This window comes from Leptosomus discolor, chromosome 4 (genome assembly GCF_034619465.1).
Source record: "Leptosomus discolor isolate bLepDis1 chromosome 4, bLepDis1.hap2, whole genome shotgun sequence".
Lineage (NCBI taxonomy): Eukaryota > Metazoa > Chordata > Aves > Leptosomiformes > Leptosomidae > Leptosomus > Leptosomus discolor.
The window spans coordinates 83,463,480-83,485,625 of record NC_141394.1 but is presented as its reverse complement, the minus strand read 5'-3'; the positions used below and the strand labels follow the sequence as shown (position 1 = coordinate 83,485,625).

At 74.0% G+C, this 22,146-nt stretch overlaps 3 protein-coding genes across 3 annotated transcripts; 1 reads left to right on the top strand and 2 right to left on the bottom strand.

Annotated features, from left to right (window-relative positions):
• Nucleotides 1-948: 948 nt before the first annotated feature.
• INO80B (INO80 complex subunit B) lies at nucleotides 949-2,787 on the bottom strand. The gene is made up of 6 exons (XM_086464490.1): nucleotides 2,742-2,787; nucleotides 2,526-2,644; nucleotides 2,442-2,494; nucleotides 2,150-2,268; nucleotides 1,652-1,833; nucleotides 949-1,413 (listed from the first exon to the last, which is right to left on the bottom strand). Exons 1-6 carry the CDS (start codon nucleotides 2,785-2,787, stop codon nucleotides 949-951), a joined length of 984 nt encoding a protein of 327 aa, XP_086320616.1.
• Nucleotides 2,788-3,370: 583 nt separating this feature from the next.
• Nucleotides 3,371-13,389, top strand: RTKN (rhotekin). The gene is made up of 12 exons (XM_086464241.1): nucleotides 3,371-3,481; nucleotides 7,759-7,958; nucleotides 9,221-9,282; nucleotides 9,505-9,558; nucleotides 9,663-9,780; nucleotides 10,032-10,256; nucleotides 10,368-10,462; nucleotides 10,792-10,898; nucleotides 11,597-11,728; nucleotides 11,810-11,975; nucleotides 12,834-12,938; nucleotides 13,277-13,389. The coding sequence occupies exons 1-12, from the start codon at nucleotides 3,371-3,373 to the stop codon at nucleotides 13,387-13,389; spliced, it is 1,488 nt and encodes a 495-aa protein (XP_086320367.1).
• A 1,884-nt stretch (nucleotides 13,390-15,273) lies between these two features.
• Nucleotides 15,274-21,570, bottom strand: LOC147415756 (uncharacterized). The gene is made up of 14 exons (XM_086464885.1): nucleotides 21,485-21,570; nucleotides 19,596-19,648; nucleotides 19,381-19,493; nucleotides 19,168-19,242; nucleotides 18,533-18,673; nucleotides 18,309-18,386; nucleotides 17,964-18,115; nucleotides 17,661-17,715; nucleotides 17,476-17,550; nucleotides 17,155-17,275; nucleotides 16,075-17,043; nucleotides 15,836-15,960; nucleotides 15,460-15,517; nucleotides 15,274-15,374 (listed from the first exon to the last, which is right to left on the bottom strand). The coding sequence occupies exons 1-14, from the start codon at nucleotides 21,568-21,570 to the stop codon at nucleotides 15,274-15,276; spliced, it is 2,202 nt and encodes a 733-aa protein (XP_086321011.1).
• Between the last annotated feature and the right edge of the window lie 576 nt (nucleotides 21,571-22,146).

Here is a 22,146-nt window from a genome sequence, read left to right as displayed (position 1 = left end):
CATCCCGGCCGCCCGGCCCGCCGCCACCGCCCGGGCCGCAGCCTCCGCCGCCGCCATCACGCCCGGGCCGAAGAATCCCGCCCCCTGCCGCCGCCGCCGCCCAATCCACCGCCGCCTCGCCACCGCCCGCCAATCGGCGCCGCCGCCGCCGCCCTGCCCCCGCCAATCGGGTGCCGTCTGCCCGCGCCTCACGCCCAACAACAGAGACAAAGGGACCGAGCCCCGCCCCCGAAGGGACTGGCGGCCGCCGCCACCAACCGGAGGCGGAGCCCCGCCCTCCCGGCCGTGACTGACGCAGAGGCCAGCCAACGGCAGCCTCACTCCGCTCCGCCGCGCCCGACGGACCGGCGCAGCCTTCCTGGCTGGCCGGGGCCCGCCCCCGAGCCGGGTGTTGGGGAGAGCCTGCCCAACCCGCGGCGCAGGCACGTCCCGGGCGAATGATTGGCGGGGCGAGCAGCCAACCAGCGCCGCCGCTCTCTGCCGGGCAGCTCCCCAGCCAATGGGCGTTGCGGCAGGACCCTTCCCGATGCCCCGCCGGGCCGGGCTGTACCATAACACACAGGGGAGAAGGGAGGGGGCGCAGACTGTACCACAGCGCCCCCAAGCGGGCAACGGAGGACGGTGACGGACGGGCTGTACCATAGCTCTCCGGATGGGGGGGGGGGTGGCGGACTGTACCACAGCGCTCCCGGTGGTGGGGGGAACGGGCTGCCCCCCCGCCCCGTCCCGGCGGACCCACAGGCGGCTCCTTCACCAACAACCTTTAATCAGCTCCGCGGCACCGGGCGGCGGCACCACCGCGGGACCAGCCCCGGGAAACCCCACCCTCCCCCCAGCCCAGCCCCCCCAAGACCCCCAGTCAGTCCCCGCTGGGGCTGCCGCCCTGCTCTGTCCATCCGGGGGGGGGGGAGGGGGGACGACGACCAGGACCCCCCCCCCAGCCCCGGCCTAGGCGGCGGCCTCCTGCAGCTGGAGGTTCCTCCGGTAGCAGGCCAGGCTGCAGAGGGGCCGGCCGGTGCGGGAGCAGGAGTAGCGCTTGCGGTTGGGGCAGCCGGCGACGGCGCAGAGGACCGGGGGCGGCGCGGCGGGGGCCGGGGCGGGCAGCAGCGGCAGGGCCATGCCCACCGGGAAGGAGACGGTGATGCGGTCGGTGGCGTTGCAGTAGTGGACGACGGGGCAAGGGGCCTGCTTGGCCTTGCGCTCCCGCAGCGTCTTCACCTTGGCCTTGTTGGTCTTGGTCAGGCGCTCGATGGTCTGGTTCTTGTTCTCCTCCGCCTTCTTGGCCGCCTGCAGGCGCCGCTTGCGGGCCCGCTCCTCCCGCTTCACCAGCATCTCCTCCGTCAGCTCCTTCGCCTTGTAGCCCATGGGCAGCTCCAGCAGCGGCTGGCTCTGCTGCTTGTGCAGGAGGGCTTTCTGCGGGGGGCACGGGGGGAGGGGGGGCAACGTCACGACCCTGGCCAGGGTCCTCCCTGTCCCTCCGAGGGCTCCCACCCAGCCCCCTGACAGTTCTGGGGTCTCCGCAGCCGCCCCGTCTCACCCGAGCGGGCAGCAGAGCCAGCCCAACGCTGGGACCACCAGCCCCACGGCCCTAGCAGGCTGGGCTGCAGAGCCCAGCTCTGCCCCATGGCCCCCCCCCGCCACCCCCCCTCACCTGTCGGGCTGTCAGCAGGGACTCGTCCACCTCCTTCTTGAGCTCCCCGTTGTCGTCCAGCTCGCCCTTCTCCAGGGCATCGAGCCAGCGTTCTTCCTCCTCCTCCTCCTCCTCGCGGGCAGGAAAGCAGCTCTCCGAGTCCAGGTCCGGCAGGGGTGAGGGGTCCAGGTTGCTGTCCTCATCTGGCCGGGCAGCGAGGGGAGAGAAGAGTCACCGTGGTGATGGTGGTGGCGGAGGTGTCACCCCATCCTGGGGACAGGTCACCCCTGAAGCCGTGACGGGGTGACTCACGGCGCCCCGGGCTAGCGCAGGGGGCACGGCCGCACCCACAACCCGCTGAGAGGGGCCAGAGCATCCCTGCAGCTCCCCCGACCCGTGCTCTGGCCCTCCGAGGCTCCCTGCCACCCTCCCCTACAGCCAAATCCCACCTCGGAGCCCCCGGTCCCATCCCGGCACTGCCCCCCCCCCCGCGTCGGTGCCGTTACCCCCAGGGCTCACCCAGCCAGGCCCGGTACTGCTCGATGGGCACCCCCTCCGTGGGCTCCTCCTCTTCATCCACCACCATCAGAGGGGAGGGCGAGCGCGGCGCCTCGGGGACCACCGTGAAGGTGGGGACGCTGCGGAGAGAGCCAGCCCCGGGCAGCCGGTGAGGCCGGGACGGGGCCAAGCGGGACGTGGGGGTCCCAGCCCCGGCGAGGGCGGGACGTCAGGCGTCCAAGCGAGGACCGTGGGTGCCTGTGGGGTGGGGGAAGAGACCGGCCGAGCCCCCCGCCCCGGCTGCCCCCCTCACCTCTTGGTGCCCAGGATCTGCCCCCCCAGCTTGATCTTCAGCTTCAGCTGGGGCTTGCGCAGGCCGCCGGCCGGCTCGGGGGGCCGGGGGTGGCGGCGGCGGCCCCGCCGCTTCGTGGTGGTGCTTCTTCTTGTGCTTCTTCTTGTGCTTCTTGTGCTTCTTCTTGTGGGAGCCATGCCCGCCGCCCGCCTCGGCCTCTTCCCCTGCGGGGCGGGGGAGGGGGGCACAAACCGTCAGCCCGGCCCGGGGACCCGCCACCGGCGAGTTCCGGGTCGCCCCAGCCCCTCCCGAGCCCCTCACCGTGCTCACCGCCCTCCATCCTGCCGCGCCGCCAGGCCTTGCTCATCCGGCGCTGCCGGTGCTGGCGTCCCGCCCTGTGGGGGAACCAATTCCGGGCGGACCCACTTCCGCCCGGCGCTGCGGAACATACCCAGGGCGGGGTGACGACGACGACGCCATCTTTGAAGCGGGCATAAGGGTGCGCTGCCCGGGCGGAAACTGACGCCGCCGGCCCAAAGGGCCGGCGTCGTCGGTTTCCGGCCAGGCAGCGCGTGTGTGTGCCCGGCGCTGCGTGTGCGCTGCGGCCGTGCGTTAATTAGCCATGCATTAATTAGCACGTGCACGGACACCCTCACCCCCCACCTCCCCCCCTACTTCGTCCCCGCAGCTGCCAGCGCTGACTCGGGCCATTGTCCTGCCCGTGCCAGGCGCTGCCCGGTACCGGCCCCGCTCTGGCTCCCGGCGGCCGCCCCGGTGCTCCCCGCGGCGGTGCCGGCCTCGATCGCTTGTCCCGGTGCCCCCCCCCCCCCCCCCAGCAGCGTCCCGCCCCGTGCTAGGTGCGGCGGGGCCGGGGAGGGGTTTGCTCTGGGCTGGGAGCCCAGGAAGCGCCAGAGAGGCCCGGGACCAGCTCCGGTAACGGCACCGGCACCATGTTTTGCCGTAACCAGCGGAGCCGGGTGACGGTGGCCCGCGGCTCGGCGCTGGAGATGGAGATCCGCCGCGGCCGCTGCCGGCTCAGCCTCCTGGCTGACTCCGCGCAGGTACGGCACCGGCACCGGCACCGGTGCCCAGGCTGCGCAGGCAGGCGCGTGGGCAGGGCGCCGCCGGCAGCCGCTCCCCGGCTCCTGGCACCCGCTGCCCTCGTCCTGCCCGTCCCACCGGCAGCACCGGCCGCCACCGGCCCAGCCGGGATTTCCCGCCGCACCGGCCGGCCCTCGCCCCGGCAGAGCGGGAAGCGCCCGCGCCCCCGGCATGGCCGCCCTCGCTGCCGGCAGCGTGCCAGGCCGGCGCGGCGGGACCGTGGCACCCCACGGCTCCTGCTGCTGCCCGGGGGGGCCCAGCTGGGACCCCGGTGCCGGGCATCGTGGTGGGAGCCCAGTGTGGTGTGGGGCGCGCTGCCGCCAGACAAGGGTCGGACCCCCGCTGGGGCCCCCGTGGGCTGCGGGGCGCTGGGGAGGGGGCTCTGTCGGCACGGGGGCTCCCGGAGGAGGAGGGGGACGAGGCCGTGGCAGCGGGACCCTCGCCCTCGCCCCAGCAGGCGTGTGGCACGTGGCCCCCGGCCGGGCACAAGGCACTGGGGGGTCCCGGTGCACACGGTGGGGTCCTGGTGCAATTGGGGAGGGTCCTGGTTCCGCCGGTACCAGCTGCACGTGGTGGTGGAGGCGTCCCGGTGCTGAGGGGGGGGGGGTGGGGGGTGTCCCGGTGCACACGGAGGCGGGGGTCTGGTTCCGCCGGTACGAGCTGCACACGGGGGGGGGGTTCCCCGGTGCCCTTTGAGGTTCCCCGGTACCCACGGTGGGGTCCCCGGTGCCCTTCGGGGGTCCCCGGTGCACACGTGGCAGTGCCGGTGCAGACGCGGGGCGGGTTCTCCCGGAGTCGCCGTTGCCGCCGGTGCCGCCGCGGGGGGGGGGGGGGGGGGGGGGGGGGCGGGCGGGGGGCGGCCCCGGCGGAGGAATGGCGGAGGGGGGGGGACGGGCCGGGGCGGGCCGGGGGCGGGCGGCCGCCGCCTTCCTGTGCGCGCCGCGGCGGAGCGGGAGCGGGAGCGGCGGAAGGTACCGGGGGAGGGGGGGGGGGCGGTCCGGCGGTGCGGGGGGCTCGCGCTGCTGCGCCCACCGGGGCCAGTAGGGGGCGGCGGCCGGTACCGGGACCCCGTCGTCGTCGTTGTTCCCCACCCGCCCCCGCCGCGGTGCCGGTCCCGGTGCCTCGTCCCCTCCCCGCACCCCGATCCGTGCCCCGCACCGCAGCCCCAAGCGGTCCCGGGCCCCCCACCCCTTGTCCCCGGCCCCGCACCCCTTCTCCGGTCCCCCGACCCCCGCACCCCTTGTCCCTGCACCCCCTCCCCTGCACCCCTCGTCCCGTCCCTGCACCCCGTCCCTGCACCCTAACCCCGACACCCCTTTCCCTGTCCCCCGCACCCCTTGTCCCACCCCCAACCCCCGCATCCCTTGCCCTGTCCCTGCACCCCAACCCCTGCACCCCCACTTGTTCCCTGCACCCCTTGTCCCCTCCCTGCACCCCAACTCCCGCGCCCCTTCTGCCCCCCCGTCCCTGGCACCCCGTCCTGTCCCTGCACCCTGCCCGCAGCACCCCTTGGTCCCCTCCCTGTCCCCCAACCCCTGCACCCCTTATCCCATCCCTCCACCCCCTCCTCTGCACCCTGAACCCTGCACCCCATCTTGTCACCCGTCCCCCAACCCCTGCACCCCTTGTCCTGTCCCTGCACCCCCTCCCCTGCACCTTGTCTTGCCCCTCGTCCCCTGCACCCCATCCTGGCCCCCAACCCCTGCACCTCTTATCCACGCCCTGCACCCCAAACCCTGCACCCCTTCGCCTGTCCCCTGCCCCCATCCACAGCCCCTCTTGTCCCCTCCCTGCCCCCCATCCCCTGCACCCCCTGTCCCATCCCCTGCCCCCCCAACCCCTGCACCCCTTATCCCCTCCCTGCACCCCAGCCCCTGCACCCCCCTTCCTCTCCCTGCACCCCCTCTGCAGCACCCCCCCAAACCCTGCACACCCCCATCCTGTCCCCTGCCCCCCATCTTTGTCCCCTGCCCCCCTCCTCCCCTCCCAGCACCCCCCCTCTGCCCCCCAACCCCTCCCCATTCCCCCCCTCCCGCCCCCGCTGCCCTTTCCCGCACAGTGCCCGGTTGTTCGGCGGGAGGGGGCGGCCGGTACCCGGTGGGGAGGGGCGCGGGGAGGGGGGGGGTGCTCAGCCGGTACCCGGTGGGGGGCGGGTGGGTGATGAAAGGCCCCTTTTCTCTCCGCAGCCATAGCCGGAGTGTGCGTGTGCCTTATTTTGGGGGGGGGGCGGCGGGGGGGGGGGGGGGGGGGGGCTCCCAGAAAACCCCGACTCCTGACGGCGCTGGATGCAGTGGGGTTCCACGAGCGGGGAGCCGGGCTGGACGCCCCCCCCCCAGCCCCCCCCCCGCCCCCAAGAATCACCGGGGGGGGTCCCGGGGGTCCCGATGGAGGTAGCGGGGAGGGGGCAACGCCTCCAGATGCAGGAGAAGCTGCGGATCCTGGAAGATCTCAACATGCTCTACATCCGCCAGATCGCCATTAGCCTCCAGGTACGAATTGGGGGGGGGACACCCCCCAACAACACCCCCCTCCCCCCCCCCCCCACGGGAACCCCCGGGTCCCCACAGACCCCCGGACCCCGGGGAACCCGGGGTCCGGGGGTCTGTGGGGGTCCCGGGGGTCCCGGGAAGGTTGCGAGCGCTCCCCACCGGAGCATCCCCCCTCATTTTAGGGGGGGGTGTGTGTGTGTGGGATCCCATTGCGGGGGGTGGGGGCAAATTCTCGGGTGCTGCCCCCCCCCCCCCCGCTTCTTTGCCCGCTGCTCGGGGTTATTTATAGCAGGCGGTGACGTCACTGCGGCTCCATGGGCAGGGGGCCCGGGGGGGGGGACGACGACGGGGTGGGGGGGGATGTGCAGGCAGCAGCCGGTACCGGAATGGAGCAGCAACCGGTACCGGCGGTGAGTTGGGGGGGGGGGGGGGCTGCGGGGTGAGGGGTGCCCCCTCCCCACCCCGGGGGGGGGTGGTGCCTGGGGTGTGCGGCATGTCTGGGGGGGGGGGGTGGGGGGGGAAATCTGGGGGGCGCGTGGGGCACGTGGGTCTGCTGTGGGGTGCGTGATGTGTCGGGGGGGGGTGCGGCGCATCTGGGGGGTGCGTGGGGTATCCGTGAGGCGTGTGGGGTATCCGTGGGGTGCGTGGTGTGTCTGTGGGGCGCGCCCTCCCCCCACGGGGTGGATGATGTATCTGTGGGGCACGTGGCTTATCTGTGGGGTGCGTGGTTCCCTCCCGGGGTACATGCTGTGTCTGTGGGGCGCGTGGCACATCCGTGGGGTACGCGCCATCTCCGTGGGGTGTGTGGTTTATCTGTGGGGTGCGTGGCACATCCGTGGGGTACGTGACATCTCCGTGGGGCACGCGGTTTATTCGTGGGGTGCGTGGTTTATCCGTGGGATGTGTGGCACACCCGTGGGGTATGCACTGTCTCTGTGGGGCACGTAGTTTATCTGTGGGGTGCATGGCTTATCCATGGGGTGTGTGGTTTATCTGTGGGGTACACACTGTCTCCTCGGGGTGCGTGGTTTATCTGCAGGACGTGTGGCACATCTGTGGAGTATGTGCTGTTTCTGTGGGGCACGTGGTTTATCCGTGGGGTACGTGGCTTATCCATGGGGTGCACGGCGCATCTGTGGGGTACGCGCCATCTCCGTGGGGTGTGTGGTTTATCCGTGGGGTATGTGCCATCTCTGAGGGGTGCGTGGTTTAACTGTGGGGTGCGTGGCTTATCCGTGGGGTGCGTGGTTTATCTGTGGGGCGCGTGGTTTATTCATGGGGTGCATGGCTTATCCACGGGGTGCATGGCACGTCTGTGGGGTACGTGCCATCTCTGAGGGGTGCGTAGTTTATCCGTGCGGTGCGTGGCTTATCCATGGGGTACGCGCCGTCTCTGCAGAGTGCGTGGTTTATCCATGGGGTGCGTGGTTTATCCGTGGGGTACACGCCGTCTCTGCAGAGTGCGTGGTTTATCTGTGGGGTACGCGCCGTCTCTGTGGGGTGTGTGGTTTATCTCTGGGGTGCGTGGCACACCCGTGGGTTGCGTGCCGTCTCCGTGGGGCGCGTGGTTTATCCGTGGGGTGCGTGGCTTATCCACGGGGCGTGTGGTTTATCCGTGGGGCACCCGCCATCTCCGCGGGGCGCGTACCTCCCCGGGGGGCTGGCTGGGGGAAGCGAGGCTGGGGGGCACCCCGGGGAGCTGGGTGGCCGTGGCCCCCCGCAGCCCCCCGCCGTGCCCCCCCCGGCAGGACACGGAGATCCAGCGGAAGATGGAGCGGGAGCTGCGGCTGCGGGAGGGGGCCTGCAAGCTGCTGGCGGCCTGCAGCCGGCGGGAGCAGGCCATGGAGGCGGCCAAGAGCCTGCTGGTCTGCAACGCCCGCGTCCTGGCCTACATGGCCGAGCTGCAGCGCAGGAAGGAGGCGCAGGTGCTGCGGCGGACGGCCCGGCGGTGAGACCCGGGGGGGGGGGGGGGGGGTGTCCTGGCCCTGCACCCCAACCCCGACACCCCTCTTCCTGTCCCCTGCACCCCTTGTCCTTGCCCTGTCTGTGCACCCCCTCCCCTGCACCCCCTCTTGTCCCCTGCACCCCCTGTGCCACCCCCAACCCCTGCACCCCTTGCCCTGTCCCTGCACCCCTCCCCTGCACCCCAAGCCCGACACCCCTTTCCCTGAACCCTGCACCCCTTGTCCCACCCCGACCCCTGCACCCCTTGCCCTGTCCCTGCACCCCTCCCCTGCACCCCAAGCCTGACACCCCTTTCCCTGAACCCCGCACCCCTTGTCCCACCCCGACCCCCGCAGCCCTTGCCCTGTCCCTGCACCCCCTCCCCTGCACCTCAAGCCCGACACCCCTTTCCCTGAACCCTGCACCCCGTCTTGTCCCCTGTCCCCCAACCCCCACACCCCTTGCCCTGTCCCTGCACCCCCTCCCCTGCACCCCCTCTTGTCCCCCGCACCCCTTGTCCCACCTCCAACCCCTGCACCCCTTGCCCTGTCCCTGCACCCCAACATTGACACCCCTGTTCCTGTCCCCTGCACCCCTTGTCCCACCCCCAACCCCCACACCCCTTGCCCTGTCCGTGCACCCCCTCCCCTGCACCCCCTCTTGTCCCCCGCACCCCTTGTCTCCACCCTGCACCCCAACTCCCGTGCCCCTTCTGCCCACCCCCCCCGTCCCCAGCACCCCGTCCTGTCCCTGCACCCTGCCCGCAGCACCCCTTGGTCCCCTCCCTGTCCCCCAACCCCTGCACCCCTTGTCCTGTCCCTGCACCCCCTCCCCTGCACCTTGTCTTGCCCCTCGTCCCTTGTACCCCATCCTGGCCCCCAACCCCTGCACCCCTTATCCACTCCCTGCACCCCAAACCCTGCACCCCTTATCCCCTCCCTGCACCCCCCATCCTGTCCCCTGCACCATCCACAGCACCCCTTCACCTGTCCCCTGCACCCCCATCCTGTCCCTGCCCCCCACCCCCTGCACCCCCTGTCCCATCCCCTTCCCCCCAACCCCTGCACCCCTTATCCCCTCCTTGCACCCCGTCTTTGTCACCCGTTCCCCAGCCCCAGCACCCCCTGTCCTGTCCCTGCACCCCCTCCCCTGCACCCCTTATCCTCTCCCTGCGCCCCAAACCCTGCCCCCCCCCAATCCTGTCCCCAGCACCCCCCCGTCCTGGGAGCTGCCCCCCACCCGCCGTCTCCCCGCTTCCCCCCGCAGCCCCTCGGACGCCGGCCCCGCCGACGAGCGCCTGCCCTGCCGCGGCACCGTCTGCGTCTCAGGTACGGGGGGGGGTCCCGCCGGTGCGACCCCCGTGCTGCGGGGAGGGGGTCCCGCCAAGGCACGGGGAAGGGGAAGGGGGGGGGGGGGGGGGGATGTAAGCGCTCGCGGCGCCGCCGTGGGTGCAGCCCCCCAGGGTGGGCAGCGTGGGGCGACCCCCCCCCACCCCCAGGGGGCTCAGCGCCCCCCCTCACCCCCCCGCCTCCCGCTCCCCCCCCCCCCAGACCTGCGCATCCCGCTGATGTGGAAGGACACGGAGTACTTCAGGAACAAGGGGGGTGAGTCGGGGGGGGGGGGGGGGGGGGCAGCACGGCTCACACACGCAACCCCCCCTTCCCCAAAACCACCACACCCCCCTCTGACGCCCCCCCCCCCCCCGCAGAGCTGCACCGCTGCGCCGTCTTCTGCCTCCTGCAGCTGGGGGCCGAGATCCACGACACCCCCATGGTGCTGGTGGACCGGACCCTCACCGACATCTGCTTCGAGGGCGCCGTCCTCTTGTGAGCGGGGGCACCCCGGCGGGGACCCCTCCCTCACCCCGGGGGGCGGCCCCCTGCCCTTCCCCCCCCCCCCCAACGGGCACCCCCGGGCTGCGGGGCGGCGCGGAGGGTCCCAGGGTGGGCGCCTTCCCCCCCCCCCACGGGCACCCCTGGGCTGCGGGGTGGCACGGGGGTGTCCCGGGGTGGGCGGTGGGGCAGGGAAGGGGGGGGGGGGTGTCCCCCTTCTCACCCCCTTGCCCCCCCCCCCCCAGCTCGGAGGCCGGGCCCGACTTTGAGCTGAAAGTGGAGCTGTACAGCGCGGGGCTGTCGGGGGGCGCGGCGCAGGGCAGCACCCCCAAAAAGCTGGCCACCCGCCTCAGCACCTCCCTGGGGCGCTCCGCCGGCAAGCGGGTGCGCGCCGCCATGGACGGGGGGCCCGGCAGCCCCCCCGGCAACGGGGGCACCAGCCCCCTCCTGCTGCCGGCACCCAGCGTGCCGTGAGTACCCGTGTGTCCCCCACCGCGTGTCCCCCCACTCTGTGTGTGTGTGTGTGTGTGTGTCCCCACCACCATCCCCGCACCCCTCACCCGCCGTCCCCCCCCACCCAGGGGCCCCAAATTCCACCTCCTGGCACACGCCGTCCTCTCCCTGGCCGAGGTGCAGGATGGGTTCCGCACCCACGACCTCGCCATCGCCAGCAACGGTGAGAGCGCGGTGCTGGGGAGGGGGCGGGGGGCCTGGGGGGGAGGGAAGGGGGGGGCTGGGGGCATAATGGGGAGAGAGAGGGGGCTGGGGGCTGGTGGGGTGGGGAGAGGGGGCTGGGGGCCTGGTGGGGAGGGAGAGGGGGCTGGGGGTATGATGGGGAGGGAGAGGGGGCTGGGGGCCTGGTGGGGAGGGAGAGGGGGCTGGAGGACTGTGGGAGGCGAGGCAGCGCCTGTGGGTCGGTGGGGAGGTGGGTCTGGGGTCCCGGCAGGGTGTGTGGGGTGGGGGTCCATGCCCGGGCGCCCCAGGCGAGCGTACCCCCCCCCCCAGAGGAGAGCTCCTTCTGGCTGCCCCTGTACGGCAGCATGTGCTGCCGCCTGGCTGCCCAGCCCCGCTGCATGGCCGCCCCGGTGAGCAGCGGCTTCCTCCGGCTGCAGGTGGGCGCGGGACCGGGACGGGGGTGGGATGGGATGGGGATGGGCATGGATTGGGACAGGGATGGGATGGGATTGGGACAGGGATGAAGACAAAGGTGGGACAAGGATGGGTATGGGGACAGGGATGGGGGAGGATGAGGATGAGGATGGGGATGGGGATGGGATGGGGACACAGGGATGGGATGGGATGGCATGGGATGGGATGGGGATAGGGACAGGGGAAGGACGGGGATGAGGATGGGGATGGGGTGGGATGGAGACAGAAGGGATGGGGACAGGGGGAGGATGGGGACACAGACAGGGATGGGATGGGGACAGGGACAGGGGGAGGACAGGGATGAGGATGGGGATGGGGACACAGGGGATGGGATGGGGACAGGGGGAGGACAGGGATGAGGATGGGGATGGGATGGGGACACAGACAGGGATGGGATGGGGATAGAGACAGGGATGGGACAGTGACGAGGATGGCGATGGGATGGGCACGGGTGGTGGCTCTGGGAAGCCCCTGCCAGTGGGCTCTGGTCTGCGGCGGCGATGGAGCCTGGGGGACCCCTGTGCTGGGGAGGGGGCTGCCTCCATCCCCCCGCACCGGGCAGGGGCCGGGACGCGGTGGGGCCAGGGGTGACCCGGGGGGGCCGGGGCGGTGCGGTGCCCACCGGTGCCCACCGTGCTGACGGTGCCGGCTCCGGGGGCAGCAGCCGGGGGCCGAGGCGCAGAGTGGGACCCGCCTGTACTGCGTCCTGCGCGGCACCGACCTCCTCTGCTACCGCGGCCCCGGCGATGCCGAAGCCGGGCTGGAGCCGGCGCTCACCATCGCCGTCAACAAGGTACAGCCGGGGCGGGGGGGCGGCGGGGGGCGGCGGGGGGCGGCGGGGGGCTGCGGGGTGACTCACGGCCGCTGCCCGCAGGAGACCCGGATCCGCGCGACGGAGCGGGAGGGGCGCGGGCAGCCCCCCGGCATGGCCGTCACCAACCGGTACGGCGGCGAGGAGGTGACCCACACGCTGCTGGCCGAGAGCCGGGCCGAGGCGCAGCGGTGGATGGAGGCCTTCTGGCAGCACTTCTACGACATGAGTGAGCGGGGGTGGGGGGCGCCGAGCCGGGACCCCCGTCCCTGCGGGACCCCCACCCTGCAGGACCCCCATCCCAGTGCGAACCCCGTCCTGGGAGGGTCTTTGTCCCAGCACAAACCCCATCCCAGTTGGACGCCTGTCCTTGTGGGACCCCCATCCTGTTGGACACCCAACTTGCCAGACCCCTATCCCAGCACAAACCCCATCCCAGTGGGACCCCCATCCCAGTGGGACCTCCATCTCAGTGGACCCCCATCCTGCCGGACCCCCATCCCAGTGCAAACCCCGTCCTGGGAGGATCCTTGTCCCAGCACAAACCCCGTCCCAGCAGGACCCCCATCCCGGTGCAAACCCCGTCCTGGGAGGATCCTTGTCCCAGTGGGACCCTCATCCCAGCAGCACGCCCGTCCCAGCACAAACCCCATCCCAGTTGGACACCTGTCCCTGTGCGACCCCCATCCTGGTGGGACCCCTGTCCCTGTGGGACCCCAGCTCAGTGGTACCCCCATCCTGCTGGGATCCCCACCCTGCTGGACCCCCAACCTGCTGGACCCCCATCCCAGCAGGACCCCCATCCCAGTGTGAACCCCATCCTGGGAGGATCCTCGTCCCAGCACAAACCCCATCCCTGTGGGACCCCAGCGCAGTGGTACCCCCATCCCACTGGGATCCCCATCCTGGTGGACCCCTATCCTGCCACACCCCCATCCCAGCACAAGCCCCATCCCTGTGGGACCCCCGTCCCAGCGGGACCCCTATCCCAGTGGGACCCCCATCCCGGCGGGATCCCCCCCATCCCGGCGGGACCCCCCATCCCGGCGGGACCCCGTCCGTGCGGTGCTGACCCCCGTGCCCACAGGCCAGTGGAAGCAGTGCTGTGACGAGCTGATGAGGATCGAGGTGCCGCCGCCCCGCCGCCCGCCCGCCGTGCTGCCCCGGCAGGGCTCGCTCTACCACGAGATGGGTGAGCACCGGGGCACCGGGGGGGGGGGGGGGGGCGCACCGGGGGGGCTCTGCCTCTGTCTCCCTCCTCTCTGCTCTCCGCTAACCTGCCGCCGGGCGGCCCCGTCCTCGCCGCCCCGGCACCTCCCTAACGCCGCTCTTCTCTCCGCTGCCTCCCTGCCCCTCTCTGTCCCCCCATCTCTGTGTCCCCTCACCCCTCTCTGCCCCCCGCCCCGGCTCCTCTCTGCCCCCCCCCCCCCCCCCCCATCTCTCTGTGTCTCTCCTCCTGCCTTCCTCTGTCCCCTCCTGCCTTCCTCTGTCCCCCCCGTCTCTCCGTGCCCCCCACCTCGGCGGCTCCAGCCCTGCCAGGCCCGGCCGTGCCCCCCTCCGCCTGCGAAGGGCTCCTGCTGCAGGATAACGCCGTCTCGGCGGAGATCCGGGCTCTGCTCTCCTCCTATTACAGCGACAGGTGACGGGCGGGGGGCCGGCGGGGCGAGACCACCGTGCCACGGCCCAAGGCACCCCTGGGACGGCCACGGGGCGCGTCCCGGCCCCCCTGGGCCGTGGGACGTGCCCTGCTTGCCCTGGCGCACGGCACGGACACGGGGCACGTCCATCCCGGCCCCGCTGGCCACGGGACACGTCCCAGCTGCGCTGGCCATGGGGCGGGTCCTGGCCGTCGTGGCTGTGGGGCACACCGCGGCCATGGGGCACATCCCAGACACCCCGGCCGTGGGGCGCGTCCCGGCTGTGGGGCACGTCCCGGCTGTGGGGCACGTCCCAGCCGTGGGGCACGTCCCAGCTGTGGGGCATGTCCCGGCCCCGCCAGCCGTGGGGCACGTCCCAGCCACCCCATCCGTGGGGCACGTCCCAGCCGTGGGGCACACTGCAGCCATGGGGCACGTCCCGGCCCCACCAGCCGTGGGGCACGTCCCAGCCGTGGGGCACACTGCAGCCGTGGGGCACGTCCCGGCCCCGCCAGCCGTGGGGCACGCCTCCGCCGTGGAGCCCCCCCCCCCCGTCCCAGCCCCACGGCGCAGGAGCAGGGTGGGGGTCCCGGGGGTCCGGCTGACCCCTGCTCTTCCCCGCAGCTATTGACCCGGCCGACGACATCGAGGCGGTGACGGACATCCTGACGCGGCGGGCGGGGGGCCGGGCCCCCGGGACCCCCCCGTGGCTCTCCCTCTTCGAGGGACCCCCCCCGTGCGCCCCCCCTCCCGGCCGGGCGGGCAGCCCCAGCCCCCCGCCCCGCCGCCCCTGGGGCCGCCCCCGCACCCTCTCCCTCGACGCCAAGCTCAGCACCCTGAAGGGGCGGGGGGCCCGACGGGCGGACCCCCCCCAGCGCCCCTCGCCCCCCGGCTCCGGCTCCTCCAGCAGCGGCAGCAGCAGCCCGGCCATGGAGCACGACCCCCCCGCGCCCCCCAGCCCCCTCCAGTCCCGGGTCTGAGCCCGGGGACCCGCAGGACCCTGAGGAGGGGGGCGGGCAGGACACCCTGCAGCCCCCGGGGTGGCCGTGGAGGGGTGACACTGCAGGGGGTCTTGCTCGGGGGGAGGGGGGGGGGGGGGCGGGCGACGGCTGCCCTCGTCCTTTCTTTGGGAGAAACTGGAATTTCTGCCACCCTGCGCCGGGGGGGGGAGGGGGGGCAACATCGCTGTTGCAGGGTGGGCTCAGGGCTGAACCCCCCCCAAAAGAAGTGGTTGGGGGGGCTGTCCCACCCCCGAGTGGGTGCTGGGGGCTGACACCCCCCCCCCCCCTCCATTGCAGGGCGGGTGCTGGGGTCCCCCCCAGGGTGGGTGCTCAGGGCAAACACCCCCCCCCCCCATACAGTGGGTGCAGGTCTAACCCCGGGGGGGTGCGCAGGGACACCCACCCCCCCCCCCCAGCTCTGCTTTCCCTCACCTCTAACCCCGGGGGCCGCCCCCTCCCCACCGCCCCTCCCGGGGGGGGCAGCACCCTCCGGCAGGGACCAGCCCCGGCCCCCCCCCCCCCCCGGGCCGGGGCCCCAAAGCTGCCACCTCATTAATATGCATTAAAATTTATTTAACAGCCGCGGTGTCTGATTGGGGGGAGGCTTGGGGGGGCGGGGGGAGCTGTGTGTGTGTGTGTGTGTGTTTGTGGGGGGTCCCTCTGCCCGGTCCGTGCCCCCCCCCCCCCCCCCGGTGGGGCAGGGGCTCGGGGGGGGGGCAGATCCCTCCCGAAGCTGCTTGTTGGGGTGCAAGTGTGTGTGTTGGGGGGGGGGTCTGCGGTGTGCGGGGAGGGGGTGTCCCGGGCGGGGACAGGACGGGTGGCCGTAGTGCCATACGGATGCCGCCCCCGAGGGGCTGCTGGGTGTCCCCCCCACACCCCCCACCCCCGGCTACACGGCGTGGGGGGAGAGGTCCTCGTCCTCGGCGGGGGGGCTGGTGCCCCCGGGCAGCGGCGGGTGGGGGGCGTCACGGGCCAGCAGCAGGGCAAAGCCTGGGCAGAGAGAGGGGGGGCTGAGCCCGGCGGGGGGGGGGGGGGGGGGCACGGAGGGGGGGTCCAGGGGGGTTGCGGGGGGTACCTGGCTTGACTTTGTGCAGAGGCTGTGGCAGGAGGAGGCTGTCGCTGGGCTCATCCCCCTGCGAGATTGGGAGGGGGGGGGGCCTGAAGGGTCCCCATGACCCCCAGCCGTGCCCGTCCCTCCCCCGCCCCCAGCCCCACCGCCCGTCCTGGCCCCCAGCCTTGTGTGTCCCCCCCACCTCAGCCCCCAGCCCTGTCCCGTCCCCCCAGCCTCATCCCGACCCCCAGAACCAGACCCCCCCCCCCCAGGCTTGTCCCCCACCCGCCCCCTCCCAAACATGGCCCCCACCCCCAAACCCATCCTCGACCCCCAGCCCCCACCCCCCCCAGCCCCATGCCGCCCCCCCCCCCCAGCCCCACGCTGCCCCCGCGGGTGCCATACCTGTCCCGGGGGGGGGGTCCCGCTCCCAGGGGCCCGGCCAGCCCCCCCGCTCACGGCCCCCGGTGCCGTTGTGCCCCGAGTCGCCCCACGCCGGCTCCTGCACCGGCTGCCCCACAGGCCCTATGGGGAGGGGGGCAGGCTGAGCCCCCCCTGTCAACCCCTGCAGGGGTCCCGGGTGTGGCACATCTACACACCCCCCCCCCCAGCCCCACTCGGGGGGTCCCGGCCACCCACCTGGCTGCGGTCCCCCAGCTGCCATGCAAGGAAGGGCCCGATCCTGCGGCAGGCTGGGGGGGCTGGGGCTGCGCGGGGGGGTCTCAGCGTGGGGCACTGGGGCAGGTGCCAGCCCGGGCACGGGTGACCCCCCTCGGGGGCTCGGGATCCCCTCGCTCAGCCCCGGAGACCCCAATGCTGGGGGGCTGGGGAGGGGGAAGGTGTCCAGGGGGGGGCCGTCCTCATCCTGGGGGGTGCCGGGGGGGCTGGGGGGAGGCAGAGCCACAGCCTCCTCGGTGCCCGGGGGGGGCTGCCAGGGGTGGCTGCGGGGGGACCCCACCCCGGGAGTGCTGCGGGGGGGTAGGGGCTCTGCCCCACAAGTGCTGTCAGGGGACCCCGACCCGGGGGGGCCAGGGGGGCACCCCGTCGTGGGGGGACTGGGGGGGGTCAGGGACCCCAGCCCAGGTAAGGCGGGAGGTGACACTGCCCCTGCCCCTGCCAGGCTGGGGGACTCGCAGGTGGCACAGGGAGGGGAGAGGGGGACTGTCTCTATGGGGCTGGCCAGAGGGGGGGGCCCTGTACCCACAAGGCTGGGGGGGGTCCCCATGATGGCACAGAGAGGGAGTCTTGTCCCTGTGGGGCTGGTGGCATGGGGGGGACCTGCCCTGGCTGGGCTGGCGGGGGTCCCCGGGGAGGCACAGGGAGGGGTCCCCCTCCCCGTGGGGCTGGCGGGGGTCCCGGTGGGGGCACCGGGAGGGGTCCCTGTTCCCATGGGGCGGGGGGGGCTCCCCGGGGAGGCACAGGGAGGGGTCCCCCTCCCCGTGGGGCTGGTGGGGAGGGGAGGCTGGGGTCGGCGGGGGCTGGTGGGGGGCGCAGCCTTGAACGTCCCGGGGTGGAGGGGTCCGGGCGAGGGTGGGGGGTCCGGCCGGCGGAAGATGAAGGCCGACTCGGTCAGGCTGCGCTGGTACCGCAGGAACGGCCGCCGGGCACCTGGGGCGTGGGGAGGGGGTCAGCAGCCGGCCCCGGACACCCGGGGGGCAGCAGACACCCGCCTCCCCACCCTGCCTTGGCATCGTCACCCCCCGCCACGGGGGCACCTACCGGGCCTGGTGCCGAGGGCGGGGGTGGGCAGCGGGGGGCTGGAGGTGGACCCCGAGCGCTCCCGCTGCCGGAAGAAATCCCGGGGGTTCTGCGAGCGCTGCGAGACCAGGACGGCCGCCTCCTGCCGGCACCGACACCCGTCAGAGGGGCCACGGCATGGCCACACGGCACCGCGGCACGGCCATGTGGCACCGCGGCACGGCCACACGGCACCATGGCACGGCCATGTGGCACCACGGCATGGCCATATGGCCACATGGCACCACGGCACGGCCGCACGGCACCCGGGGCAGGACGGGGCGCTCAGGCCCCGGCACTCACAGCCGCCTTCTCGATGGACTCTCTGCACCGGCCGCGGTCCCGCGTGGCCTCCTCGTGCTCCCGCTGCTGCTGCTCCTGCGGGGACAGAGCACAGCTGGGCAGCCCACGGCCCCCCAGCAACCCCCAGCACCCCGCGGTGCCCCCCAGCACCTCCCAGCGCCCCCCAGCCCGGCCGCCTGGCTCACCCATCGCGCCTTCTCCTTCCTCCGCTCCTCCGCCTCCCGCCGCGCCTGCTCCTTCCTGCGAAGGCAGGGGTGTCAGTGGGGCGCGGGGGGTGTGGGGGGCGCGGGGGGCGCGGGGGGCGTGGGGGGAGCAGCCGGGACCTTCCGTGGGTCTCTGTGCCTGGAGCCACGTGGGATGGGGGGCTTTGGGACGGGGAAACCGGGGTGGGGAGCAACGGGCTGGGGGTCCCATGGTGGGCACCCACGGTAGAGTCGCAACGGGGCCGGGGGCAGCGCGGGGGGCGGGGGGGGTCCCGCGGCCCTCACCGCTGCTCCTCGATCATCCGCTCCTTCTCCCTGAAGCGCAGCTCCCGCTCGGCCGCCTCCCGCCTCTCCTCCTCCATCCGCTCCCGCTCCCAGCGCCGGCGCTCCTCCAGCGCCCGCCGACGCTCTTCCTCCCTGCGCTGCTCCTCCTCGCGCTGCGCCCGCACCCCGCTCAGCACCCCGCTCCGCACCCCGCTCAGCACCCCGCTCCGCACCCCGCTCCGCACCAGCGCCCCCAGCCCGGGGATGCCAAGGCGGGGGGAGGGGGGTGCGTTGGGGATGCACCCAGCACCCATGTCTCCTCGCAGCTCCCCCCCCTCCCCCCTCCCCGACCCCGCTGCCCCCCACCTCGGCCTGGGCCCAGAAGGAGTCCCGCTTGGTCCGGTGGATCTCCAGCGCCGGGTTGGTCTTGCGGTAGTTGGTGCCCTGCGGGGGCCGAGGTGGGGTGTCAGGGCAGGACCCCCCCCACACGACCAGCACTGGGATGGGTGGGTGAGAACCCCATCGCCCCACCGGGTGCTCTCCGTGACGCGGTGGGCATGCCCCCCACCCCGGGATCCCCCCTCACTCACCACCAGCTCCTGGGCATCCGGGGGGGGCACCCTCCTGGCGAGGGTGGGGGCGGTGGCGGGGGCCACGCGTGCCAGCGCTCGGCTCAGCCCCTCCTGCGTCACCTCCTCGGCGCGGCGGGCGCTCAGCACCACGCTGGCCTCCTGCCGCCGAGACGGGACGGCGTCATCCCCCCCCACCCCCCACCCCCCCCCGACCTCCTGCTCCGAGCACCCATGGCCCCCCGCCCCCCCCCCGGGACAGATTCGCAGCCTCCCCAGGGGAATCCTGGCGCCATTCCCTTGCCCGTGCTCCAGATGTGGGGCTGAATCCAGATGTCGCGGGGAAGGGGGTGGGTCAGATCCAGATATAGGACTCAGGCGGATCTCTAGGGGCTGGGACATGGGAGCAGGGGGTGGAAGGGGGGGGGGGGGGGGGCAGGATCCGAGGAGAGAAGGGGGGGGGGGGGCCAGGGAGCCCAACCACAACCCTGGATCGTCGGCCAAGGCTGGGAACTGGGAACGGCGGCGTCTGAGTCAGCAGAGCCAGGAATGCACCCGGCGCGGCAAGCAAAGGTCGGGACTGGCCGGGATGGGGGGGACACGGCGGGGGGGGGCACGGGGCCCAGTCCCCAGCCCCGTGCCCCCCAAAAACTCACCTTAAAGAAGGCTCTGATGGTTGGCAGATGCCCGGCACACGCCTCGCGTTGGGACTCCGGTACCTTCTCCCCAACCTGGCACCGGCAACGCACCGCTGAGGCTGGCAGCCCGCGCCATCGCCCTGTCCGTCCCCCCCCCCCCCCAGCGCCCTGGGTGGAGGGGGTAGGATGCTCAAAGCACACCCCCCCCCGCCAAACCCACTCTGTACTCACCCAGTGGATGAGGACGATGCGGTGAGCGCCGGTGCCGGGGTCTTGGATGCGGCACAGCCCGTACATGATGCTGGTGACGGAGAATCTTTCGGCCAGCTCATCCGGACCCCCGGCTACAAGGAGGGGGGTGGTCGGGGGGGGGGGGGTACAGTGTGACGTCCCCCTCTTGTACCCCTTCCCCCAGCCACCCCGGGAGCAGCGTCGCTCCCCGTTACCTCCGGAGTCCAGGAGCTTGAGGTCATGGTGCTTCTCGTAGGCAAAGACGGCCCTGGGGGGGGGAAGAGTGGGGGGAGAGGAGGGGGTCAGGGCGGGGGGTGCAGCGGAGCGGCACGGGCAGCTGCCCTCGTCCTGGCAAGGTCACCTCCGCCAGGCACCGTGGCCACCCGGACATCCCCGGCAGGCGGTGGCCACTGACCCGCTCCGGGCAGAGCCAGCTGGTGGGTGCCCCCCCCCCCCCCAACGAGTCGCTCTCCCGGGGGACAGAACCGGGAGCTGCCCCGGGGGGAGGCAGCCTGGGGACCTGCCAGCCCAGGGGCACCCCCTGCGCGCCCCCCCGTGCCGTCTGTCCGGGCTGAATTCGTGGAAATGCCGCCGGCAGCATCCGCCCCGGGACAATGGGAACGCGGGAAGCAGCGCAGCACACCCCCCCGGACCCCTCCCGGACCCCCCGGCCGCAGCCCCTCAGGGCTGGCGTCACCCAGCACCAGGCTGGCACCTCGCGGGGTGCCCGGGACCCCTCCTCACCGGCCGGGCAGACTCTGACCCACCGGCCTCGGCCTCCCGTTGGCCTGGCCAGAGAGGGGGGAGCAGCCCCGGACCCCCGGCAGTGCCGGGACCCCCTGCCCGGGGCTGGGGGGGCTGCGGGGCCGGGAAGCCCTCCCAGGCGGAGGCCCCGTCCGGGCATTTCCCCTCGGCTCTGCCGCCTCTTTGTCTCCGCGTGGCTCCGGTTACAGCGCGTGTGGCGGCACGCCGCGCTCGGCGCCGGTGGGACACGGCACGGCTGCGGGAGCACGTGTGTGGCGTGGCACGGCATGGCATGGCACGGCATGGCGTGGCAGGGCAGGCCATGGCACAACATGGCAGGGCAGGTCACGGCATGGCGGGGCACCTCGTGGCACGGCATGGCGTGGCATGGCCCGGCGCGGCACGGCATGCTGGCGGCACGCGGCAGGCCCGGCCGGCGGCGGGAGCGGGCGCTGGGCCAGGGCAGCCGCGCTCGGCACCGGGACGGCGGCGGGGGCAGAGGGCAGCGGCCTGGGGGCCAAGGCCAACGTGCTGCCCCGGGGCCGCGGGGCGAGGGGCGGCTGCGGGGGCCGGTGCAGCCCCGGGGCCGTCGCCCCGTCACCCGCCCCGTGCCGGTGCTGCCCGCCTGGCGGGGTGAGGCCGCACCGGCCCGGGCACGGGGTGTCGGGGCGACGCCGGCTCCAGCCCTGAGCCCATGGGACCGGCCCGGGACCCCCCCGGCCCGGGAGAGGGCAGGACCCCGCTGCCCCCCCCCCCGCGGGGCCGCCCGGGGAAGGGGGGGGCACCCCACCCGGCCCGGGCACCCCGGGGTGTCCCCGGCCCCTTCCCCAGCCCCGGGACCGGCAGCAGGAGCCGGTGCCGGCGCTCGGATGCCCCCCCCCTCGCCCCCCGAGGCGGCGGCCCCCCCCCGGGCCGGGCCGTGCCCCGCGCCCCGGGCGGCGGCGCCACCGCTCCCAGCCCGGCGGCGGCGGGTCCGGGCGGGGCGGGGCGGGACGGGGCGCCCGGTTCCCAGTGCGGTTCGGCAGGGGGGGGGCTCAGGGCCGGGACTGCGGGGCCATCCCGGTACTCCCCGTCCCGGTACTCCCCGTCCCGGTACCCCCAGCCTGGCGTCCCGGCCGGGATCCCGGTGCGCCACGGACACCCCCCCCCCGCCCCGTCCCGGTGCCGGTGTCTTTCACACCCCCCTCCGCCGCCCTCTCTGCCCGTGCCGGTGCCCCGTGTCCGATGCCGATGTCCGGTGCCCGCTCCCGTTCCCAGTGCCCGTTCCCGTTCCCGGTGCCCGCTCCCGCTGCCTGGTGCCCGCTCCCGGTGCCGGTGCCCGGTGCCTGTTCCCGTTCCCGGTGCTCGTCCCCAGTCTCACCAGTTGGTCCCAGCCCGGGGGTTGCCCACGTCCTCCTTGGCCGCCAGCAGCGCCAGCCGGTGCCGCTCCAGCCCCGGGGCCGCCATCCCGGTCCCGCCGCCCCGCAGCCCCCGCGTCCGCCCCGCCCCCGCCCCGCCGCCCACGGGCGGGACCGGGCGGCACCGGGCGGGGTGGAGGCGGTGCCGGGCGGGAGGGGCGGGGGGGGGGGGCGAGGCCGGGACCGGGAGCAACCGGGACACCCGGCACTGGAACGGGCAGGGTCCCACGCTGGGCGGTGGGCGCGGGGCCACGATCCCGCACCGGGACGTAAAAAATGGGACCCTGGGGCTGGGAGCGTTCCCAGCCCCAAGCCTGCCCCCCCCCCCCCGCCGCCAGGGAGGGGGGCCACGGGGCTGGGGGGGCACGGGGCATTACTGGTGTCACTGGTATGTACCAGAGTGCTCTGATGTCGCTGCTTCCACTTGTGTGTACTGGTGGTTCATACTGGTGGGAACTGGTGGCTCGTACTGGTAGGCACTGGTGTGTCTGGCGTCACTGTGGGGAGAGGCGGGCGCTGGCTGCACCAGGAGGCTGGTGTGCAAGGGGGGGGCGGTGTCACTGGTGTCACTAGTGCTGCTGGTGGCAGTGGTGTTGCTGGTGTCACTGGCGTTACTGGTGTCACT